General features: G+C 43.8%; 5 protein-coding genes and 1 long non-coding RNA gene across 11 annotated transcripts; 1 reads left to right on the forward strand and 5 right to left on the reverse strand.

Annotated features, from left to right (window-relative positions):
• Window positions 1–8: 8 nt before the first annotated feature.
• On the reverse strand, window positions 9–730 carry LOC112342863. The gene is made up of 4 exons (XR_002991094.1): window positions 627–730; window positions 365–558; window positions 138–294; window positions 9–88 (listed from the first exon to the last, which is right to left on the reverse strand). It is a non-coding gene; the product is annotated as an uncharacterized LOC112342863 (long non-coding RNA).
• Window positions 731–891: 161 nt separating this feature from the next.
• Window positions 892–1,960, reverse strand: LOC112342840 (DNA repair protein XRCC3 homolog). Its single transcript, XM_024665344.1, has 2 exons — window positions 1,055–1,960; window positions 892–997 (listed from the first exon to the last, which is right to left on the reverse strand). The coding sequence occupies exon 1, from the start codon at window positions 1,958–1,960 to the stop codon at window positions 1,082–1,084; it is 879 nt and encodes a 292-aa protein (XP_024521112.1). The 3' UTR covers window positions 892–997; window positions 1,055–1,081.
• A 31-nt stretch (window positions 1,961–1,991) lies between these two features.
• Window positions 1,992–6,957, reverse strand: LOC9631884 (probable phospholipid-transporting ATPase 8). Of its 2 annotated transcripts, XM_024665378.1 has the most exons (8): window positions 6,725–6,957; window positions 6,020–6,261; window positions 5,521–5,959; window positions 3,854–5,457; window positions 3,666–3,789; window positions 3,094–3,612; window positions 2,935–3,033; window positions 1,992–2,871 (listed from the first exon to the last, which is right to left on the reverse strand). In XM_024665378.1, exons 2-8 carry the CDS (start codon window positions 6,175–6,177, stop codon window positions 2,134–2,136), a joined length of 3,681 nt encoding a protein of 1,226 aa, XP_024521146.1. In that variant the 5' UTR covers window positions 6,178–6,261; window positions 6,725–6,957; the 3' UTR covers window positions 1,992–2,133. The 2 variants fall into 2 exon arrangements, with proteins under 2 accessions (XP_024521146.1, XP_002991598.2); XM_002991552.2 differs by having other exon boundaries at window positions 6,020–6,957.
• Window positions 6,958–7,174: 217 nt separating this feature from the next.
• Window positions 7,175–9,240, reverse strand: LOC9631927. Of its 2 annotated transcripts, none has more exons than XM_024665390.1 (6): window positions 8,787–9,240; window positions 8,469–8,698; window positions 8,081–8,396; window positions 7,943–8,028; window positions 7,795–7,886; window positions 7,175–7,736 (listed from the first exon to the last, which is right to left on the reverse strand). In XM_024665390.1, the coding sequence occupies exons 1-6, from the start codon at window positions 9,072–9,074 to the stop codon at window positions 7,471–7,473; spliced, it is 1,278 nt and encodes a 425-aa protein (XP_024521158.1). In that variant the 5' UTR covers window positions 9,075–9,240; the 3' UTR covers window positions 7,175–7,470. The 2 variants fall into 2 exon arrangements, with proteins under 2 accessions (XP_024521158.1, XP_024521157.1); XM_024665389.1 differs by having other exon boundaries at window positions 7,175–7,745; window positions 8,787–9,237.
• An 892-nt stretch (window positions 9,241–10,132) lies between these two features.
• LOC9631928 (putative methyltransferase NSUN6) lies at window positions 10,133–12,879 on the reverse strand. 4 transcript variants are annotated; one of them, XM_024665386.1, is made up of 12 exons: window positions 12,727–12,879; window positions 12,261–12,510; window positions 12,050–12,203; window positions 11,860–11,994; window positions 11,750–11,812; window positions 11,572–11,693; window positions 11,389–11,524; window positions 11,081–11,328; window positions 10,927–11,027; window positions 10,789–10,870; window positions 10,378–10,732; window positions 10,133–10,311 (listed from the first exon to the last, which is right to left on the reverse strand). In XM_024665386.1, the coding sequence occupies exons 1-11, from the start codon at window positions 12,837–12,839 to the stop codon at window positions 10,475–10,477; spliced, it is 1,662 nt and encodes a 553-aa protein (XP_024521154.1). In that variant the 5' UTR covers window positions 12,840–12,879; the 3' UTR covers window positions 10,133–10,311; window positions 10,378–10,474. The 4 variants fall into 4 exon arrangements, with proteins under 4 accessions (XP_024521154.1, XP_024521153.1, XP_024521152.1 ...); XM_024665385.1 differs by having other exon boundaries at window positions 10,378–10,610; window positions 10,668–10,732; window positions 11,081–11,524; XM_024665387.1 differs by lacking the exon at window positions 10,133–10,311 and having other exon boundaries at window positions 10,503–10,610; window positions 10,668–10,745.
• A 75-nt stretch (window positions 12,880–12,954) lies between these two features.
• LOC9631929 (calcium-dependent protein kinase 17) lies at window positions 12,955–15,359 on the forward strand. Its single transcript, XM_002991510.2, has 8 exons — window positions 12,955–13,825; window positions 13,902–14,045; window positions 14,104–14,256; window positions 14,325–14,440; window positions 14,501–14,668; window positions 14,730–14,857; window positions 14,908–15,004; window positions 15,055–15,359. The coding sequence occupies exons 1-8, from the start codon at window positions 13,258–13,260 to the stop codon at window positions 15,169–15,171; spliced, it is 1,491 nt and encodes a 496-aa protein (XP_002991556.1). The 5' UTR covers window positions 12,955–13,257; the 3' UTR covers window positions 15,172–15,359.
• Window positions 15,360–21,148: the final 5,789 nt, after the last annotated feature.

Consider the following 21,148-nt stretch of genomic DNA (forward strand, 5'->3'; position numbering starts at 1 on the left):
AAAGTTTGGGTTCAGCCGAGCATGCTTCTGGACGTCTTCTGCAACATTCGCGTTGATATCCTGCTACATTCCTTTCCTTCGAGAGAATCTGGAAGATGGTAAGCATAAATCTAAAAAACAGAATAATATTTTCTCACCTTTTCAGGAGGAACTTTAGACAGTATCCCCGGGCTCCCTCCGATTCCCGCACACTACCTTCCTTCTAGGTTCTTAGATGGCCGTGAAGACCATATCAGGCACCGAATGTCCATCGACGACAGTGACGCGTGGGCACTAGTAAATTCCTTTGACGACCTTGAAAAGGAACAATTTGATCAGCTTCATAAGAAGTTCACAAGCATTGTGGCTGCTGGGCCATTCATACCTTCAAAAGAGTATAGTCGCTCTGTGTGGGAGCAAGAACTCTGCTGCATGAATTGGCTCGACGAGCAGCCACCTCAGTCCGTTCTCTACATATCCTTTGGAAGTTTGGCAACTCTCTCTTTGAACGACACTCAGGAGCTTGCCAACGGTTTGGAACAAAGTGAGTACGCATTCCTGTGGGTTGCTCGCTTGGACCTGATAGAGGAAAACAGTGAATTTCTTCAGCAGAGGTTCAAGCATAACAAGCGGGGTATGTTTGTTACCTGGGCTCCTCAGATGAAGGTTTTGCAGCATAGCTCCGTCGCTGCATTTCTGACGCACTGTGGATGGAATTCGCTGATGGAAGCTATAGTTTCAGGTGTTCCAGTTCTAGGATGGCCATGTTTTGCAGAGCAGAAGTTAAATTGCTTATTCGCAGTGGATCCGTGGCAAGTCGGGTACTATGCGTATAACACCAGTATTGGGCCTACCGCAAAAGATATAGAAGAAATGATACGCAAGATTATGCTGGCCGAAAGTGTCCCGAGGAAAAAGGTCGAGGTGCTGAGCACCGCATGCGTGGAAGCTCTAAAACGAGAAGGCTCAAGTACGAAGAATCTGCAAGCCTTCGTAGCAGCCATGCAAAAAACAAGCACTGTAAAACTCCAAAGTTAGGATGCACGTAGAAAGCGTTTTAACTGGAAGTGCTTACCCGTGTCGTCGCAAGAAAGATAAAGAATCACGCATTTTCTCTGTCATCGTCGAGTACTCCGTGAATGCCACTTTGATTGACGACAAACTCGCACGACCTGTAAGGTAAGTGTGGAGCGAACAAAACGTGTAACTCCCTCTTTGTACTCTTCGAAACTTCGGCCCCATCTTGGTGGTCCAGCTTTGGACGCTTGGCTGTAGCTTGCAAGAATTCCTGGCTCCTTGATAGAAAAACCCTGATGTTGATGCAATGCCCCCACGCTAAACCCAACGCTGGAGCCACCCTTCTCCGAGACGACACAAGCTCCGCAAGATTTCCTATCTGGATGCCGCTGGATCCGTCCATGCAATCCATCACCTGGTTCGTTACTACGACTGCCACATCGTACCTGTGAGCCAATCTCTTGAGCTTGGCGGAGACCTGAAAGAGGGTTGCAGCTCGGACCACCATCTCCGCTCTGTTGTTCTCGAATTCCGAGCGAAACAATGCCGCTATGGAGTCGATCACAAGCAGCCTCACCGGCATCTCCCGCTGCATCTCGAAGAGCTGCTCCAAGCGATCGAAGAGGGCAATCAGCTCTTGGATCGTTCCAACCGCTTCCACGAACACATTGTCGCAGGGATCAAACCCTAGCCCCCTGGAACTCTGGAACGCGCTAGCGAGCTGCCGCAACCGGCGACCTGGAAAGTACCCCTCCGTGTGGATGTAGATCGCCGAGCCATTCAATCCCCCGAGAGACCCTGGCAACTGTACCGTGACGAGTAGCTGGAGCGCGAGCTGCGTCTTGGCGGCGGTGCTCTCCCCAACGAGCTCCGTGATGGCGCCGCAAGGAAATCCTCCTTCCAAGACCTGATCCAGCACCGCGCAGCCCAATGTCACGCGCTGCCGCCTCCGGATCACCTCCATCTCAAGAACCCTAAAACGAGAGCGCGGGGAATTCAAATTTTAAAATTAACTTTCAAATTCACATTTTAAGCTCGAGTTTTTAAAGACCATAGGAAAACTTCCCCTGGAAAAACATCACGACCACAGGAAACGATAAGAACATCGATCCATCACAGGCAAAGTAAAAATCGTCTCTAGGCCGGTGTTGGAGCCGGCGTGGTAGTGGTAGTCTGACTCTTAAACTTCGCCAAGCCCAGCACGATCTGGTAGTCCGCTGGCCTGAGCAGCCACTGGAAGCTCCGGACGATCACATCTGGAAAGATCGCCACCACCACCACCAAGAGTTGTAGCAGCCAGTAGCTCGGGGACGGTGCCAAGACTTCCACAAACTCCATGAAAGCCCCGGTCGATAGCTCTGGCGATAGCGAACCGTAGATGATGAGGAAGAGAAACCAGACGAGAATGCTGCCCCAGATCAGGAAGTGGTGGATCCAGGTGAAGTAGTGTACGTAAGTGAAGAGCTGGAGATTGGGTACCAGGACCAGTCCGGTGAAGAGTGCCGCTCCGAAGTCCTGGAGCGCGGCTGGCTGCCCGTTTGATCGGAACGCCGAGACCAAGTAGAGTGCCACCGGGAAGAAGAAGATGACGAGCGATGCGTAGACCGAGTGGATGATAGATAGAAACACCAGCTTCGTGTTGAAGTACTGCTGCCTCTGGCCTGCTCGGTAAAGCTGCGGGTATCTTATGCAGTCCTCGGCGGAAACGTCCTGGTCTGTCGTTCCCACCGCTCCAACAGGAAGTGCGGTGAACACCGTGCTGTAGAAGGATGCGTACCAGTCGTCGTAGAGAGGATTGCCCGAAAACACCGTGAAAATATTCGAGTAGACAGAAATCCAGCCTATAAGGCAGACTTTGAACAAAAAGTAGCGAATCTGCGGAGGGCGAAATGCATGGGTGTGAGTGTCAGCAAAGACTCTACGACCGGAGAAGCTTACCATGACCGAAATACGTCTATAACACCAATGACCATGTACAAGGAGTAGTCTCTCCAAAAATCGGAACTTTGCGATGGTAAAATCGGCAGCCATAGCAGCCTGCAGTCAAAACACAGACAAAGGTTTTAGTCCACTAGAGAAAACAAGAGAGTTTTTTACCTGAGCACCTTCGACGCCAATAATCCCTACACCAACGTTGGCAACCTGGATCATTCCCACGTCGTTTGCCCCGTCGCCTATAGCCAGGCAAAGCTTGTCTTTACCCAATCCCTTCATTACCAGCTTCGCCACGAATGCCTTCTGCTTGGGTGAAACTCTACAACAAATAACCGAGGAGCATTTTGTAGCTAGCTCCATGAATGAGTTCTGCAAATCTCCCGTCAGTATGACTGCCAGTGAATCACCATCGATAACAAGTGCATAGGCATCATTCACAGCGTCGTCCATCTTTGTGTAGCTGCTTCTATCTCTCGACATCGTTCTCTGTAGGTTCTGGCTTCCAAAGGATCGAAAGCTTGAGACACCTCCGCTGTCTCTTTGAAGGATATTAGCAAACCTGCCAGACCCTCCTTCATGACGACTTGACGAGCTCCCGCGTGGAAGTTCATCCAGCTCAATGTTGCTCTCGAAGGCTCTCAGGCCGTCGTCGAGTTGCTGACGAACCAAAGTTTGCAGCTCCTGTAAAGTTGCCACAAGTTAATTGATCCCAAGAAAGGCTTCATAACACATACATCTTTTCTTCTTCTCGCTCTATCGTCCGGGGACAATCCTCCATGCGACAGCTTCTCGTCAAGAACCTGCACTGACGATCCTCCCAGGCTTACGATGAGTTTATCCATGCCGGGTCGCAGTAAACTGTGGAAAAAATACCATACGAACATTTAAAATAGATATGTAAGAAAAAAGCGGTGCCTTTTACCTGCATGCGTAGCCAATGTTAATAGCGGTCTCCATCTTGTCTCCCGTTAGAACCCATATTTTGATTCCTGCCTGAGCAAGGCGTTCGATACACTTGGGGACACCTTCCTGTAGCTTGTCTTCGACACCTGTTCCACCGAGGAGTTTCAATCCTCTTTCTATCTCGTCCTGTACTTCTTCCAGAATCTCCTCCCGGTTTTTCCCGATCACATTTTGAGCAGTAGTGAACTTCTCCAGCCACTGCTCATACTCTACTGGCTTGAGTTCTTTGTAGGCAAACACCAGCGTCCTAAGACCGACCTCGGCATAAGTTCGCAAGTGGTCCAGTGTTATGGATATATGTTCTTCGTCATGGCGATCCAAACGGTCGAGCATCACGGAATCAGCACCTTTCGATAGAAGCACGATGTTACCTCCTGGAAGGCGCACGATCACCGACATGCGTTTCCTGGCGCTGCTGAACTCCAGCACATTTAGAAGCTCATAAGCATTATCAGCAGTTTCTCCTTTGGTTCCAGTTATCTCCCTCACATATAGAGTAGTCGGGGTCTTCTTGTAGAAAACATATCCAAACTGCTGGGCCGCCACCACAAGAGCAGTCTCATCGGGAGACTCAGCGCGATACTGGATAGATTTTGGATCCGCAATATCACCCTCGGGTAGCGCTGTGTGGCAGAGAGCGAGCGTCTGGAAGAAAAGCTTAATCCTGTCGGCATTCTCCTGTTTCAGCCACTTCCCATCCATCAACCGGTCGTCCTGGAAATTGAACCCCTTCACAACCGGATCACTGGTGTCAGCATCCTCGGCGTGAGCCTCCAGGAAAGGTATTCCCAGCCTCTTGGACGCTCTTTCAACGTCTGTAGATCCCGTCCCATATGAAGTTCCATCGATGGTACACTTGCAAAAATCCATCTGGTTGGCAGTGAGCGTTCCAGTCTTGTCGGACAGGATGGTATCCACTTGTCCAAGTTCTTCGTTCAACCCGGAAGACTTCACTTTCGCAGGCCGGTCAGTCTCCTCGTCGTACATGCCCAGGTCCTGGCCAATAAACAAGGCTTGGATCACTCGGACAATCTCCAGCGTGACGTAGAGAGAGATCGGGATAAGGTAGCCATATAACACCAGGCCGTTTACAAACGCGATGATACCAGCGATGGCTGCTCTCCTGGGATTGTAATAAGGATTGTCCTCGAAAGGCCTGAAGTAGAACAGCCTCGACAGTCGGAACCTCGTCAAGAGGCCACCTGCTAGACCCGTTGCCAAGCTCATGACGAAGAGTATCCCAAACATAACCCACATGATGTGATCCAGCTTCTGGTCCATGCGGCTGCGTTTCGACGGTGGATTGATGGCGTTTCTCATGACTTTCGTGTCCCGTCCCGCGTAAATCACCACCCCGTATACGTAATCCGTGTTTTGGAGGCAGGAGTCCCTGAGAAGCACCTGCGGCGGTCCCATGGGAGAAACCTGGCCATCCGGAAACTCCAGCCTGCCGCTGAACGTATAAAGCGAAGCGTTGGGAGGCTCGCACTTCAGAACCGCATCAAAGTCCTTGAAGCTTTCATCGCTAACCAAATGACTTGTACTTTGCGACGCTTGTCGGACCTGCCTATCAAATCACAGAAACGAGATTACTTGTGTTCACTCAAGGAATAAGCCAGACGTCACCTTTAAGTTAGTCTCCCCGTCGAGGTTCTTCGTCTCTACGTAGCACACTCCATCGGAATTGCTGGATTGCAGAAGCAGTAGATCTGCCGGGAAGAACTCCTTGTCCTTGACTTTGACCACATCTCCGACCAGAAGCTCCCTCCACAGCTTCACTTGTGCCGTGCCTCTCGTGCAACATGTCACGGGCCTGGAATTAATCTCACGATCCCCTCGTGCTCGACGAACATCCTCCCAGAGCTCTCTCGCCATGCCGAGGGCAATGACGAAGAGAAGGGGCAAAATAACGCTGACCGGTCGGTATGGACTGAAGGGCGTTAGCGACAGCCCCGCCATAGCCGTGAAGTACCAATAAGCTGCTCGCCGATACTGCTCAAACAAAGATCTCGGTACGAAACTGTACCATGTATACTTTGTAGTCCAGGTTCTATTGTTTGGATACCTGGAGTGAAAAGGATAAAGAAACTTACAGCGAAACAAGAGCTAAGATCGCAATTCATACCTGAAAGGGGCATTGAGTGGCGGATTGTTGCAGTGGACTTCATGTTCGTCTCCATCAGCAATCGCCAGTAGATCTTCCGCATCCCCACCGCGCTTAGATCTTCCACTCCAGCATTTCCTCGCACTCTTCCATACGTGCACAAGGAAATCCGGCCCCATAACTCAACCTCCCACGAGCAAAACTTCCTCCTCTTTACTGTCAAGGTAAAGCCTTAAAACGAGAGAGGAAAGGGGCACGGGCCGCTTCAAAGGAAAATAACGAGTCAGAGATCCCAACTTCTAGAACGACTCCTCCAGCAATTGCGCGCTCTTTGACACGAACTTGCAAGCACCAAAGTCAACCGGAATGGCAACGTGCCGACAAGGCATTCATGAAAGTGCTATGAAAATGCTTTCGTGTGAGCAAGTGGAACAAGCCCAAACAGCGTGAACACATGGACCGCATGAGCGAGGTGCCGGACGAACGAAGGCAAATTTATGCCCAACGCAACAACAAAAAAGAGGAACTGCACAAAGGAAGAAAAGAAAAAAAGGGCTCGACTCCCTAACAAGGACGCTAGACTGCTAAAAATCTCTCCAAACCAAAATGGGGAGGAGCGCCACTATTCCTTCTCGGACTTTGGACGGGCAAAGGGCCAAGCCACAAGAAAACAAAGCAAGGGGCGGCGGCAAGGAATGGGGGAACTGCATTTTCGTCCGGCCATACCTCAGAGCGCGTTAGCGGCAGCCTTTGTTGATCCGTCGCGCGGCGACGACCATAGCCATGGCGCTTTCACGGATCCAGCGCCCCCTCATTCTCCAAGATATTAGGGCAAACTACTCCGTCGTCGTCCTCCTCGTCGCGCGCGAGCAGCTTCACGGCGCCTTCGCCACGACCTAACAATCGCTCTCCTCTCTTCTTTCTCTCCCTCTGAAATTCAAAACCGATAAATCCCCCTATAAACCCTAGGCATATTCCATGGAGGTAGAAGCGGATATGCCCTTAGTCGTCGCCACGTTTGCCTCTTTTGACGTGCACTCGTCAAAAAGAGATCGAGGCTCGACCGTGACATTCCACGTAATCACGCAACATGAGGTTTTGGTGATCAAAGCAAGCTAGAATTTTTCTCCTCCTTCGTTTTTTTCCTTTTGGGCTCATCCAATGGTGACGCTCGGAGGATCAAATCCTTTGCTTCGTCGTTTGCGATCATCATCTTCTCATAGCTTTAAGATGATCTCGATTTGCTTTGGTGGTGACCTCCTTGTAGCTTTGATCGAATCGCTTCGATCACGCCTGTGACGATCCTCTCTCTTTTTCTACTTTTTTCTCTCGATTCACCAAACTTTAGTAGCTCTTTTCTTCCTTTTTAATTTCGGGTGTTGGTTCTTTTTCTCCTTTTTTTTTTTGGCTTTTGCTTCCACTGACGAAGAGCTGACGAAAAACATCAAAATTACCTGGGATCACTCATCCTTTCAGCGCCGGTTTGGACTCCGCGAGGCAAAGAACTCGAAGTCGGGGTGGCGGACACGGAGTCCCTTGAGCCACGAGTCCGCATGGCCCTCCAAGTTGGATGCCAGGAGCTTCTCGGGGTTTCCAGCCGACGTCCAAAACGCTCCCCTGAGCTTGTAAGATCCCAGTCCAAACGACTGCAAAACCAGCCTTTTCAAGCCATCCTCTGGCCGGATGGAACCATCGACCAAGTCGAGCCTCGCGGATCCCAGAGGAGGCTCGGGAGCATCTGAAATCTCTGATCCATTGGCATCTTCAGAAACTTTCTGTAGCACCACAGCCATTACCTTGTAAAGGAGTGGAAAGCGAGTGGAAAGTTAGAAAGCAAGTTCCCAGGTCTTTGAGAGTTGGCCCCGTTGGAATGCGATAGATGGGATACCTGGGAGTGAAAGCTTTGCGCTCAGGGCGAACAAAAGAACAAGCTTGTGGACATACCAAGCTATCGAGAACCAGCTTGTCGGCAAGAGCTCGTAGCTACGGAGCGTCCTGATATCCGGAAAACTCCGTTCGAGCTCGCTAATCTGAAAAGCACGAGAAAAACATGAAGAACTTGAAAAAGTTTCGAAGCCATACCTTGCCAATCAGAGGAACGCGGCTGTAAGGCGCTGAGTCCTCGAGGTAACTGAGGAGGAGATGATCGGCCTCCTTGCGCTCCCAGTTGTCTACTTCTTCGTCATCGTCATCGCTCAACACTTCATGCAAGGCACTCAGCGTTGCGTTGCTACGGCCGCGGCAGAATCCCGTGGTCTGGCACTTCTTCCAGAAGGACGTCCGGATGGGACCGATCCCCTCCACACTGGATTCACTGTCATTGTCGCTGCTCACATCACTGTTTGAGTCACGGTAGTCACTGCTCTCGCTAGCATCACTGGAGTCATGGCAAAACTTCCTGCGACAAGAACACAAAAATCGCTTAGAATAAGAAGCTGGCGAAAGCAAAGAAACGCGAGAAACGACTTACCTCGAGTTCAAGCAACGCCTCAAACCCGTCCTTGTGTAGAGTTGAAGCGCAGAAAGGTATGGTACGTAGTACTGCACCACTTCCTCCTTCCCGTTTAGCACCAGAGGAACTCCAGCTCCATAGGCGCTCCACTCGTCAAAACTATCCCACAAATCTCCCAGGGTGAAAAAAGGGATGGATTCCACATTGGCCGGCCTCCATCTCTTGACACTGCTGTCCCAAAGACAAGTCTGCAAGAGAGAAGAACCATAAAAAAGAAAAGAGAACCAAATCCTCGTTAGCTCATCGCTAGAACAAAATGCCAATGCCACAGCAAACCTTTGGCAGATATTGCAGTTGTACTTTGGGCGTTGTGTGGTGTAGAAATTGGTCCAGGTTTGATGACGACGTCGAGGCCTCGCTCACTTGCCGAGATTTCTCGTCTGGAATGATCCGTGGCGCTGATGCCACCGCGGTCGGCCTGGAAGTTTTGCAAGGGGAATTCCTATTGCCATCGCCACAGCAGCAACAGCAGCATCCTCCTCCCCCTTTTCCACCCAATTTCGAGGCTATGTTGTGCTCAATTGCAACATCCGACATAGCCACTTGCTCTATTTGCCCCACCATGGGCAATCCTAAGCTAGAAATTCGTACTACACTACCACGATTCTACCCGGATCGCAAGAAATCCACAATGAAGACCGCGGCACCAGCGCGAGCTATGGAATCAGGATTAAAACCCTACCTCTTCGTCTCCCCAAAGACTCTAGCAGCCAAGCACACAAAAACAACACGGGAGAGAGAGAGAGAGAAAGAGAGGAAACTCGCCATCGAGGGTTAAGTGTCGGGCATATACCAGTAACACGTGGAAGGATATTCCGGGAATAGTTCGTGTGCGCGTATAATGTGTGCCCCTTATTTTTCTCTGTGGGTTGATTTGCCTAAATGGGCGACCTTTCCACGATACAAATCCAAATCCCAGTGATCCACATCGGCGTATCATCACGATCGATTTCTTTGTCAAGGATTTGACCGAGCCGATAACGTTATCCCTTGAACCTAGGGCTGACGTCACCAGGGGTTAGGGTTTGCGTGGCTTTCCAAATCCAAACGGGGAAAAGGTGGGGGGAGATTAGAAAGAATGGCCTGTCCACGCCGAAGTAGCCGATGGTACACGGCCAATGAGGTGAAAGAGCACTGCACGCTTGGCGATTGCTGGGTCACGTCCCTGGGAACCGTCTATGACGTTACCAAGCTCATCCCAAAGAACCCCGGCGTCCTTGGCAAGGTATCCCATTGTCTATCCTATTGTCTCTTCCAAAATGCGATTTTTTGGCTTCCATCGTCGCGATCTAAGCTTTGGCTTGGCCTTCTCGTCAAGTGTGTGCGCAGTTGCTCGTCTACGAAGCCGGCGGTGACATAAGCCACTGGTTTGATGCCAAGACTGGCAGCGTCAAGCTCTACCGGGATCCAGTCTCCAACGTCGAGACCTTCGACGTTCCACAGGTGATGATAAGTTTTGCTTGCCAGAGCTCTCGCCGAGGATCTGTTGGTGTCACTGCTCGCAGGGGCGATTCGTTCACATCCCACCGACGGGACCCCGGACGGACTGGAACAGCGGCTACCCCTTCGACTGGTGGAACGATCCCGAGTATATCATCGGGAGCTGAGCAGGAAGACCCGGATGGTGAGGATCAAGAACGTTCTCATCGACCACGAGATCCTTCTCGAGGTAAGCTTTTAAGTTGGCAAAGTCTGTTCCTCTTTCTCGCCTGATTTTCTTCAACTAGGTGCCGTCCGAGGAGAATGTGCAGCACATCCTCGAGCGTTATCTCGCGTACAACGCGCACGCCAACAGCTACACCTGGAAAGCAATGTGTGTAAATGACAAGAAAGAGTTTGTCGACTTGAGCATGGAGAAGACACTCACCGAGAACGGGATAGCCGACGAGGCCGACCTGTTTGTGTCCCTGGGCCTAGCATCGTACTTTTACATCCCGGTCGTCCACATCTACTTCAACGATGACTTAACAGTTGCCTGAGACGTTTGCGCTCTTCGTTGCCGGCACCTGGAACTTTGCAATGAAGAATCCGATTGTATCGACTGGACTGGACGGATCAAATCTTTGCACTAGATATTGCTCTCCTTCCTTGAGCCATTCCCTGTAGTTCAAAAGGAGTAACTTTGGCCTGCTCTTAAAAGTAAAAAGATCATTGTACCTGTAGCCACGACCATCATAGACACTCGTTCCTCCGACAAGCCCCGGGCCTCCAATCTTTGGCACCTGGCACAATTAACTGTTTGACTGTCTAATCTGATCAGAAAAGAACTAACTTTTACCTGATCCACAAGCACCAAAAACTTATACTTGTCTAGTGCATAACGCACCAAAGCTTCATTCTCGCCAGGATTAATGGTGCACCTGCACAAAGTCCTCCACGAAACATCAGTTTACACACAACACACTGCACGACTTACGTGGAATACACTAACGTTCCGCCCGCTTTCACAAGTTCCACGGCTCTGTCAAACAGCCGACGCTGGTAAATCGCATGCCGTCCCAGAGATTCTAACGTTTCCTGTAAGAAAACGATAACAGTTTAATCCCAGGAAAAAAGGATAAGTACGTCACCTCGGCAGCAAAAAGACGTGGCCTCAATCCTAATGCCGAGCATGGTGCATCGAGTAAAACTCTGTCAAACGAGTTTGGAGGAAAGCGTTTTATCATGTCCACTCTGCCTCCTAAATGCTGTCCTCTTCCACGGCCGTTCTTCAGTCTCCGGGATTCTTTTCTTTCACGAGCTTTACTTGTATATTGACTAGTCGGTGGAACTTCAGTCTGAGGGGGATCACCCAGAGTTGCCATAAAGCACTGGATTTCTGCACGGCCAAAGTGAGAGATATTTGCAAAAAAAACACAGGCATAATTGCACGTCAGACCTTTCTCTAAAGGCTGTGTCAGCGCTAGCGAAGATTGCGCATCGGAATCCACCTGGACAGATTTCAAAGCGTCTAATTTGAAAGCCTGAATGCAGGACAATCCAAGTTCCTTCGCAAGGCTTAAAATTTCCAGGACCTGGTCGGACAAGTCAGAAAATCGACAAATAAATGGTATTTTCTCACCTTGTTATGTGTCCGATCCAAAGCGATCACTTCTCCAGTATTGTTCATCAGAGAGGCAATAGCAGTCGTTTTACCACCCGGGGCAGCACACATATCCAATATCCTCTCTCCAGGCTGTGGATCTGGACAAACCTTAGTTTTATTTTTTCATCGATTGATCGTGAGGAATCTAACATACCGAGGACAATGGCCGTGACAATGCTCGGTAGATTTTGTAAGAACACCCTTCCTTCAAGTATTCCTGAGACACAAGCGTAAAACCAAGAGCAGAAAGGCTGTTTATATTACCATGAAAGGCAGGAAGGTTGTAAATCCGATCTGTCATTTTAACTGCAATGCCTTGCCTTTCCCTGAACAACGTAGGCCGGGACATCATCGCGCGGCCTTTCCCGATAAACCAGTCATATGGACTGCCTCCAAGAGCTGCAAACCCGGAAGAATAAGTCAAAAAACTGTATCAGAGTGGAAAATACTTTACATGATTCCCAATCGCTCAGAGGGATAGTCGTCCCTCGAGTAACCCCATTCGACCATTTCCCCGCGCTATCCTTGACTTCAATCCTCGCAAAAACTGCTACGGAGTCACCTTCATCGACATGCTCGCTACAAGCTAAAACACCTGGAACAAAAACCTTTCACGCTGTCGTTAAAGACTATAAGAGAGAAACGCGGAACACAAAAACTCTTACCTCGGCACCACGGAGCACAGCTTCCGCACACTTTCTACTAACCATTACGATCTTTTGTACCTCGTCGTCATAGCTCACGTCGCAAGGACCACGGCCAGGCACAATCACCACATTTTTAAGCAAGGGATGCTCGTAGCAAGTCGTTCCTTCCGCTTCCTTGCTCGATAAGAATTCCTTGAGCTCCGCGATGACGGCGGCAGTACTTGTTTGCATCGCATTGACGCGAACACAGCAGTACGTAGAAGGCCGACTGCGTTGAAACAAGACGTAAGTAAACGTTTCTAAAAACTAGAGAACTTTCAAGGCAAGAAAAACTAAGTAAAGTCTCTCAAAACTCTCGAAAACCAGAGAACTTCCAAGGCAAGAAAAACTAGAAACCACTAGAGAGCATCACGAAATTTGCAAAACAAGGCAGCAAAATGCCCAAGCATTCTATAGGAATCAAATCTATCCTTCCAAAACTTACGTGAGCGCGTCACAGATTCGAGAGAAGTGATCCGGACCATAAGCCTCTCTAAGGTACTCGTACACTGCTGGATTCCACAGCAATGCCGGCCTATAGCCGAGCTTGCGCTGCATTGCGCGCCTCGAATCGAGCAAAGATTTCCTAAAGCCCTAATCCCCGCTAGCCCTACTTTTCGATTCCCATTGCCCTAACTAACGACCCAGTGCCCGTGAATTCTCCACAGGAATCGCAAGCGCCGTCCATGGTTTCCAGGTCTGTCTCCTCGATTCCTAGCGACCGATCGTCGGCGCCAGGGCCAGCGCCAGCGCCCTAGCCGATGGATTTCGACGTCTCCCTCTCGCAAGCTGCTAGATCCAAGCTTTTCGACAAGAGAGCGACCAGATGATTGGCGATGGGCAGGAATCTCAGCCCGGGATTGACAATGCAGCACCTCTAGAGCGCCAGAAAGGTTCCAAGAGTCTTTAGCGTAGCAATGCAGCGTCTCTAGAGAGGGGGAAAAGCTCCAAAGGCTCCATTCTAGCGCTGTGATCTATGGGGAACTGTCTGGGCGGTGGTGATGAGAAGAAGCAATCAGCGAGGCAAGCGCTGGTGGCCAACGTTCTCGGGCAGCCTCACAAGGACATCAAGCAGCAGTACACGATTGGAAGGGAGCTGGGACGAGGACAGTTTGGAGTGACTTATCTTTGCACCGACAAGAAGAGCGCTCAACAGTTTGCCGTCAAGACCATCTCCAAGCGCAAGCTGATGAACAAGGACGATGTGGACGACGTCAAGAGGGAGGTTCAGATCATGAAACACTTGACAGGGAAGGATAACATCGTGGAGCTCTACAGCACTTTCGAGGACAAGTCCACCGTCTACTTGGTGATGGAGCTCTGCCAGGGAGGAGAGCTCTTCGACAGGATAGTCTCCAAGGGCCACTACACCGAGAAGGCTGCTTCGGCGGTGTGCCGGACGATTGTCAAGGTGGTGCACACTTGTCACTCGCACGGAGTGATCCACCGAGATCTCAAGCCCGAGAATTTCTTGCTGGCCAACAAGCGAGAGGATGCTCCCGTCAAGGCGACGGACTTCGGCCTCTCGGTGTTTTTCAGATCTGGTATGGAACTAGCCCCTTGTTTCTTCTGGTTTTCTTCCAAGCTTTGATTTTGACAAGTTGAGGTGGTGGCTTGCAGGGCAGGTTTTTAGAGAGATTGTAGGCAGCGCTTATTACGTAGCACCCGAAGTTTTGAAGAAGAGTTACGGTCCCGAGGCTGATGTTTGGAGCGCTGGTGTTATTCTCTACGTTCTCTTGGCTGGAGTTCCTCCGTTTTGGGCAGGTTAGCTAGTTTTTGATAGTTTTCTGTCCAGCGTTTCTCATGGAGTTTTCTTCCGCAGAGACGGAGCAAGGAATTTTCGAGGCTGTTTTGAGAGGGCACTTGGATCTTAATGGGAGTCCATGGCCGACCATCTCAGCGAGCGCCAAGGATTTGGTAAGAAAGATGCTGAAGCCGAATCCCCGAGAGCGTTTGAGTGCTGCTGATGTTCTTCGTAAGTTTGAGGCACGTTAGCTTTGGTGACTACAACGCATCTAATGACACGTCTCTTTGATAGCACAGAACATCCGTGGATAAAGGAAGACGGAGACGCGCCAGACAAGCTCATTGATGGCGAAGTCTTGTCCAGAATGAAGAACTTCTCGGCCATGAACAAGCTTAAGAAAGTCGCTCTCAAGGTCTGCAATCTTTTCTTTATCTTGGTCATAAGCTCTCAAATCTTTGCTCCACCATCGCAGATCATTTCTGAGAGTCTCTCCGAGGAGGAGATCATAAAGCTTAAGGACATGTTCAAGCAAATGGACACAGACAACAGTGGTACGATCACATTTGAAGAGCTGAAAGCTGGTCTTGCAAAACAAGGCTCCAACATGATCGATGCTGAGATCCGGCAGCTAATGGAGGCTGTAAGTATCTCTCTCCACGGATGTGTTTGAAAGCTTCTTTCTCACTGCAAACTTGCTCAAGGCGGATGTCGATGGAAACGGGACAATTGATTACTTGGAATTCATTCAAGCGTCGATGCATCTAAACAAGATGGACAGAGGCGACCACTTGCACGCAGCGTTTCAAAACATCGACACTGATGGCAGCGGGTGAGCCGATTTTCTCATGGTTATGGAAGAAAGTTATAACTTCTCCATAGGTACATTACGATGGAGGAACTGGAAGCCGCGCTAGTGAAGCATGGACTCGGCGTGGAAGACGCGAAAGATATCATCAAGGAAGTGGACACGGACAATGTAAGTTTGTGGATCTCATTTACAAAATGAATGGTAAGCGATTCATGCAGGATGGGAGAATAAACTACGACGAGTTTTGTGCGATGATGTTGAAGAGGAATTCTCCTCCCGCTGGAGCAGGCCACAGGAGAAGCATCAATGATCTTCCGGTTGGGATAAAGAAATAAAGAAACTCAAACCACAAGCTCCAAGATCGAGCTTCAGTAGGCCACTCGGTTTTGGAGCTCCAATGCCTCTTTGCATTATCCAAGTCCGATCGATGGACACGATCATGAATCTCATCACGTGTACATTGTTTCTGCAATTTCTAAGATTCTTTCTACAAGAATCAAAAACAACCTTGTCATCATAATCAGGGATCACTGGATTAAAGCTGACAACTAGAGAGGAACTTGTACTACTTCAAGTCTTAGGAAAGTGGCTAATTGGTCCTGAATACACACTTAGAGGAAGAATCTTTATTGGACATTGGAGGAATAGGTGAGTAATAATAATTTCATGCCCAATAAATTTATATAAATTTTTAAAGATTCAAAATTTAATTTTTTATCATATTTCCACCACTAACATTGATATTTCATATTAATGTCCAATTCTTTAAAAGCATTGATTATTTTACTTTCTATTGTTTCATATGGCATACATACATGGCATATGAAACAAATAAAGAGTTCTATATTGGTAATTTATACTTAGAAAAGTAAAAAATAAAGTTAAAAGATGACACTATAAAAATTTAATAGTTATTTTTCAATGTATAGATATGGTTAATTTTTAAGTAAAATATTTGTACTTATTTTCTTATGAAAATAAAAGTTATGAATTCTTATTTTTTAATCATAATTTCCTGTTGGATGGTTCCCATGTGTAATAATAAAAATAAAGTAATTGAGTTATAATATTATTATATTTAATTTCTTGTGTTAGAATTAATAATGGAAAACAATATTTACTCTAAACCCTAACCATAAAAATAAAAGTAGCATTAATATTTATAAAATAATTTTTTGAACATTGAATCATAATCTAACATATAGTGATTGATCTATTACATCTATATTTGTCTCAAAAAATATATTTAATAGTTTAAGTAATGAAAAAATACTTGTATATATACTCTAGACACAAGTTAAAATATTCAAAGAGCCATTTATTTCTAATATATGTCTTGTCTGAAAATATGTTATTAATAAACTCATCAAATAATGATGAAACTTTAGACAAGTTATGTATAAAGATATGTAATAAATATTATATGTTTATATGTGCTATATTATATATGCTACTATAAATGTAAAACAAATTCCTCACTCACTTATACATGGCTCAAATGTTTAGTAAACTCCACTTGGACAAATGCAAGAATGCTCATCAAATACTAATCCTAAGATTTAGCATCGGCAGTTTGTGGCAATCATGAAAGTAAACTCAATCTTATTAGCAATATCTGATTATAACTATATAAGAGTTTATATAGTGAAGCACTAACAAAACTTTGTACCTTTATGATATACATATACTAAAAAGAAGGCAAATAACCATCCTAATCCAAATGTTGAAAGTTTATATATTTTATGATCATGCTTTTGAAGATCTAAATGAGTTGTTCTACCAAACCATTTATCTATAGATGATAAGCACTTATAAAAGTATGGCATATCTTTAGTCAAGATATTAAAACATGAAATGCCTCAGCTATAAATGCAAGATTATTATCTGAGAGAATTCATGTTTGACAAAATTGTTAGAATACCACTCAATTGAGGAGAAAGTATCTAACAACAATTGTAAACTCATTAGTAAGAGCACCAACTTCCACTTAGCAAGTCAAGTAGTTAAAACCAATAATAAAATATTCATTACTAATAGTCAACCATGGAAAATGCTTCATCAAATCAAATGCATTAACTCAAATAAATGAGAAAATGCAATTGATTTCAACCCTTCTTTCGTAACATGAGATAGAGTATTATGAGTTTAGCATTAAACATAACTACACATATACCAAATACCATCATGTCCCATCTTTAGTCAATAGAAAGATTTGTGTAGCTTTTCCATCACATAAAAATGCCTCATATATCTATCTAAAATAAGATAATCATGATAATCATAGAGAAAGCATGGAATAAAAATCGAAAGTGCTACTAACCACAAATGATTATCATGATCAATCCCCATAAAATGAAAGTTATCCTCAAAGCGATATTGAAAATATAAATGCCAAAATAACAAATCATCAACAAGTGATACAAAATTCTCAAATCCATCACAAAGACTTTAAATCTATGGCTCAACCTTTTAAGCCTTATGAACCTCGTAAAAAAAATTAAATCTTGCTTTCGGCCTTATAAACATTAAATATCAAGTATAATAACTGTCGATAGTATAAAATCCTTGTCCAAAAAATCCATAAATGCTAAAACAATAGGCTCATTAAGAACAAAAGAAAATAGCAAAGAAGGAAGAGGAGCTCGAGAAAATGCCTCAACATCAACTATAGAACTCCCCAAGAAATTAACAACTTTGAAATCATATATTTAAAGCTTTAAAGCCTATCGAGCAATATAACCAACCAAGTTTTTCCACTTAATAATGAAGTAACTACAGCATAATCACTTTTTAGTAATATTCAACAACCATGCAAATATACATGAAGCTTTTTGAAACCCAAAATTGCTGCTAAACACTCTTTTTTTATCATGGAATAGTTCATCTCTATTCATTATAATATACAACTAATATATGCAATGAGATAACGTTAACTAGGCACACTCGTACTTTCTTGCATTAAGACACCCCCAAGACTGATATCAGAAGTATCCACATACAAAATGAAAGGTTGAGTATAATCAGGATATGCCAAAAACCAGAGGAGTCATTAACAGTTCTTTAAAATCTGTAAATGCCTATTTGCAATCTTTAGATTACACAAAAGATGATATTGACGACTTTAATAATGCTCACAATGGTGCAGTACGATTAAAAAAATAATCAACCAAATGACTAAGATAGTATTTTTTGCCCAAAAAGCATTGCACATCATTCATACACTTCAGAGTAGGGAACTTTAGAGTAATCACAAGTTTGTTAAATTTAACTTGCAAACCTTCACGAAAAATATAATACCCAAGATAAGTTATGTCCTTAAATCTAAAGATGTAGCCATAATATAATGGGAGGGGCCATTGACTTATTCATGCAATTACTTGTGCAACTCTTTGTTTTCCAAAAGAATTTCTATGTTAAAATCTTCCATTACAACAACATCAATAAGACATTGTTAATGCCAAGGCCTTCACCCAGGAAATGGAAGGCACCAATCTGGAAAATGCTGACAACACTGATACATATAACCAACTTCCCAATAGTGGGCATCACAGCCATGATCACATCTTCACCTTTGTCTTTGAACATGAGCAACAGTAGCATTAACCTCTATCAAAACAAGACCATTTCCCATAGGAAGTGGAGCTAAAAGACATGCAATGAAAAATGGAAGAAACAATGTTTTATAATATTATACTAGTCAAAGAGCATTGTTAAGGGTGGTTAAAATAAGTATATGTATAAGGCTCATAAGATCTTGACAAAATGTTAGTTGAAACCATTCCCAATTTGATCCACTTTGACATATTTAACTCTGTATAAAATAAGAAATTTTGAAAACAAACACCAAACTGCATCATTGACTCAAATGACTTATGATGTAAGTGATGCAATTGTTGGAAAGTATTATCATAATCATCAGTAAAAACTAAATTAGCCCAAAGCCAAGCACTCATTAGAGGCAATTAAAGTTGCCCTTTAACTCCACCTATGTGAATGCATATAATATGGAAATGGAATATAAAAATCTACATATTAATTAGTCAAAAACCCTATGTTAGATATAGGATTAAGTAAAACTAATCTAATGGCTTTCAAAATCCCACTATGCTAATATTAGTATATAGTATCATAGCCGTACACTTAGACCTCACAATATTATGAAAAATAAAATAAAAATTATATTTTATTATAAATATTTATTTTTCAACAGTATAAAGTTTATATAATAATTTTCAAAAAATTAATACTTAGATATATGTTTCTGAATGCAAAACTATGTTTTGAGATTTTTAATATAAATTTTTTTTATCTATTTAAGCAAACGTGTAAAAGGATTGAGGTGGTAGTGGATATATTTAGAACAAAAATATTTTACTATTTAATGGCTGTTATTCATTTAAAATTTATAATTTACAAACATGGCTATAAATATAAACTTTTCTAAATAATTGTTAGTATATTCTAGTTTATTTTACCATCTAATGATTGATATATAAAAATATTAGTCTTGTGGTTAAAACTTATAATGCCACCATCAATTGAGTTTGATTATTCAACTGCAATCACATAGCATTGAGAAACTACTATCTTGTGGTTAAAAACATGTATATTAATTATAAACTTAAATAAGTATCAATAAATATAATAAATAATAAGCACTACTACTAAGCAAACTAAATGTTGTTCCATACATCACATGGAAAATTAAAGTTTTTTAAAATTATTATTAATCAACTAAAATTTTTATTAAATACTTTTATTAAATACATACATATACAAAATGGGCTATCTCTATGCTATATTACTATAATTAGCATATTATCCAAGGACTCCATCTAATCCATCCATTCCTACATGTAAACAAGAGTCTAAACCCAATTTATATACCTATTCTCATAGTTCACATTGGTGGAGATTGCTTTGTTCAATGTTTGGGATTATGCTTTTGATAGCTACAATCCTAGATTTAGTGAGAAGCTAACATAATTTTTAATCTAAAAGAGAATAAAGGAATAAATCAAATCTGTTCTTACTTTTTAATTTTCAGTACATTTTCTTCTTTTATCATACCATGCCATCATTGATCAAAGAGTATATCACTTAATGTTACTAACACTACTCTATTAGATTGAGGTTTTGGTGTTGTGGGCCATGATTATATTGGTGTTGTGCCTATCCTTAGTGTATTGTTGTTGCTTTTCTATAGAACATAATTACATTGTCTATGTCCTATAATTTCTTATTGATGTGGAGTGTGATTTGTGATATCAATTAAGGAGTTATAGATGATGCAATTTGATTCTTGAAGGGTGTTCAAAGATTAAGTTTATAAAAAGATGAAGTTTAAGTGGTTTTATATTCAATTACTGTAAAGATAGCTTTGAAGATGAGTTGAAAATTTTACTAGTTAAGTGTCAATCTTTCAATTTATTATATAGTCCTTTTTCATTGTATTCTACTCTTTTCTAACCTTTTTCTATTTACAGCTTTTACCATCTCTACAAGTTTTTAATTTTTATTCCCCTATTTATAATATTTTCTTTTTTCTACCATGTTAATCAATTTTGACTTTTGTGATTCATATTTTTAATTTGGTGTTGAGTTAAGTATTTTATATCTTCTTTATACTAATCAGGATGTTGAGCGTATGCATAAAACTATGCATTGAGGAAGTTGAACAGTATGAGTTTTTTGCTTATCTTATGGTGGCCAAAGTTATCTTATTGTGGCCAATGTATCGATATTTTCTATTATTCAGCTTTTTGTTTGGATAGAGTCTCTTATAACAGAAGATCCCATATTATTCAAGCTTTAAGCACATTTTCTTCTTTTTATTTCTCTTTTTATGCTTTAGCAACTGCTAAAAATTCCTCTTTCAATATTTTCTTATCCACTTTTTATTCTTCCATAATATTTTTTTTCTTTCATTTTCCTTTTTTACTTTGATACTTTAAATTTTTTCTTCTTCAAAGGAAGGGGTATAAAGAACAAATGGGAATTTAGCCCTAATGATGGAGTGAGGACAAGTGAATATAATAGTGGGGTGAGGATAAATAATATGGATTACTATATACATTATATACTCAAAAATTAATCTAAGAATTTTGTAGATAATCCAGAGGATGAGACTAGGAATCTTGGGAGGAGATCTGTAACTCTTTTGTTTGTGATGGATTGATAAGTAACTCTTTTTATTGAATATGCTAGTAGTTCTCCTTTATTTAGATGAATTTTGTGTCTAAAACTAATAGCTGAGATTTTATGTGCTATCCTCCATTGTTCTAACAACTTTTGCTAGTTCTAGTTCATTTG

The sequence above is a fragment of the Selaginella moellendorffii genome, unplaced genomic scaffold (genome assembly GCF_000143415.4).
Source record: "Selaginella moellendorffii unplaced genomic scaffold, v1.0 SELMOscaffold_121, whole genome shotgun sequence".
Taxonomy (NCBI): Eukaryota; Viridiplantae; Streptophyta; class Lycopodiopsida; order Selaginellales; family Selaginellaceae; genus Selaginella; species Selaginella moellendorffii.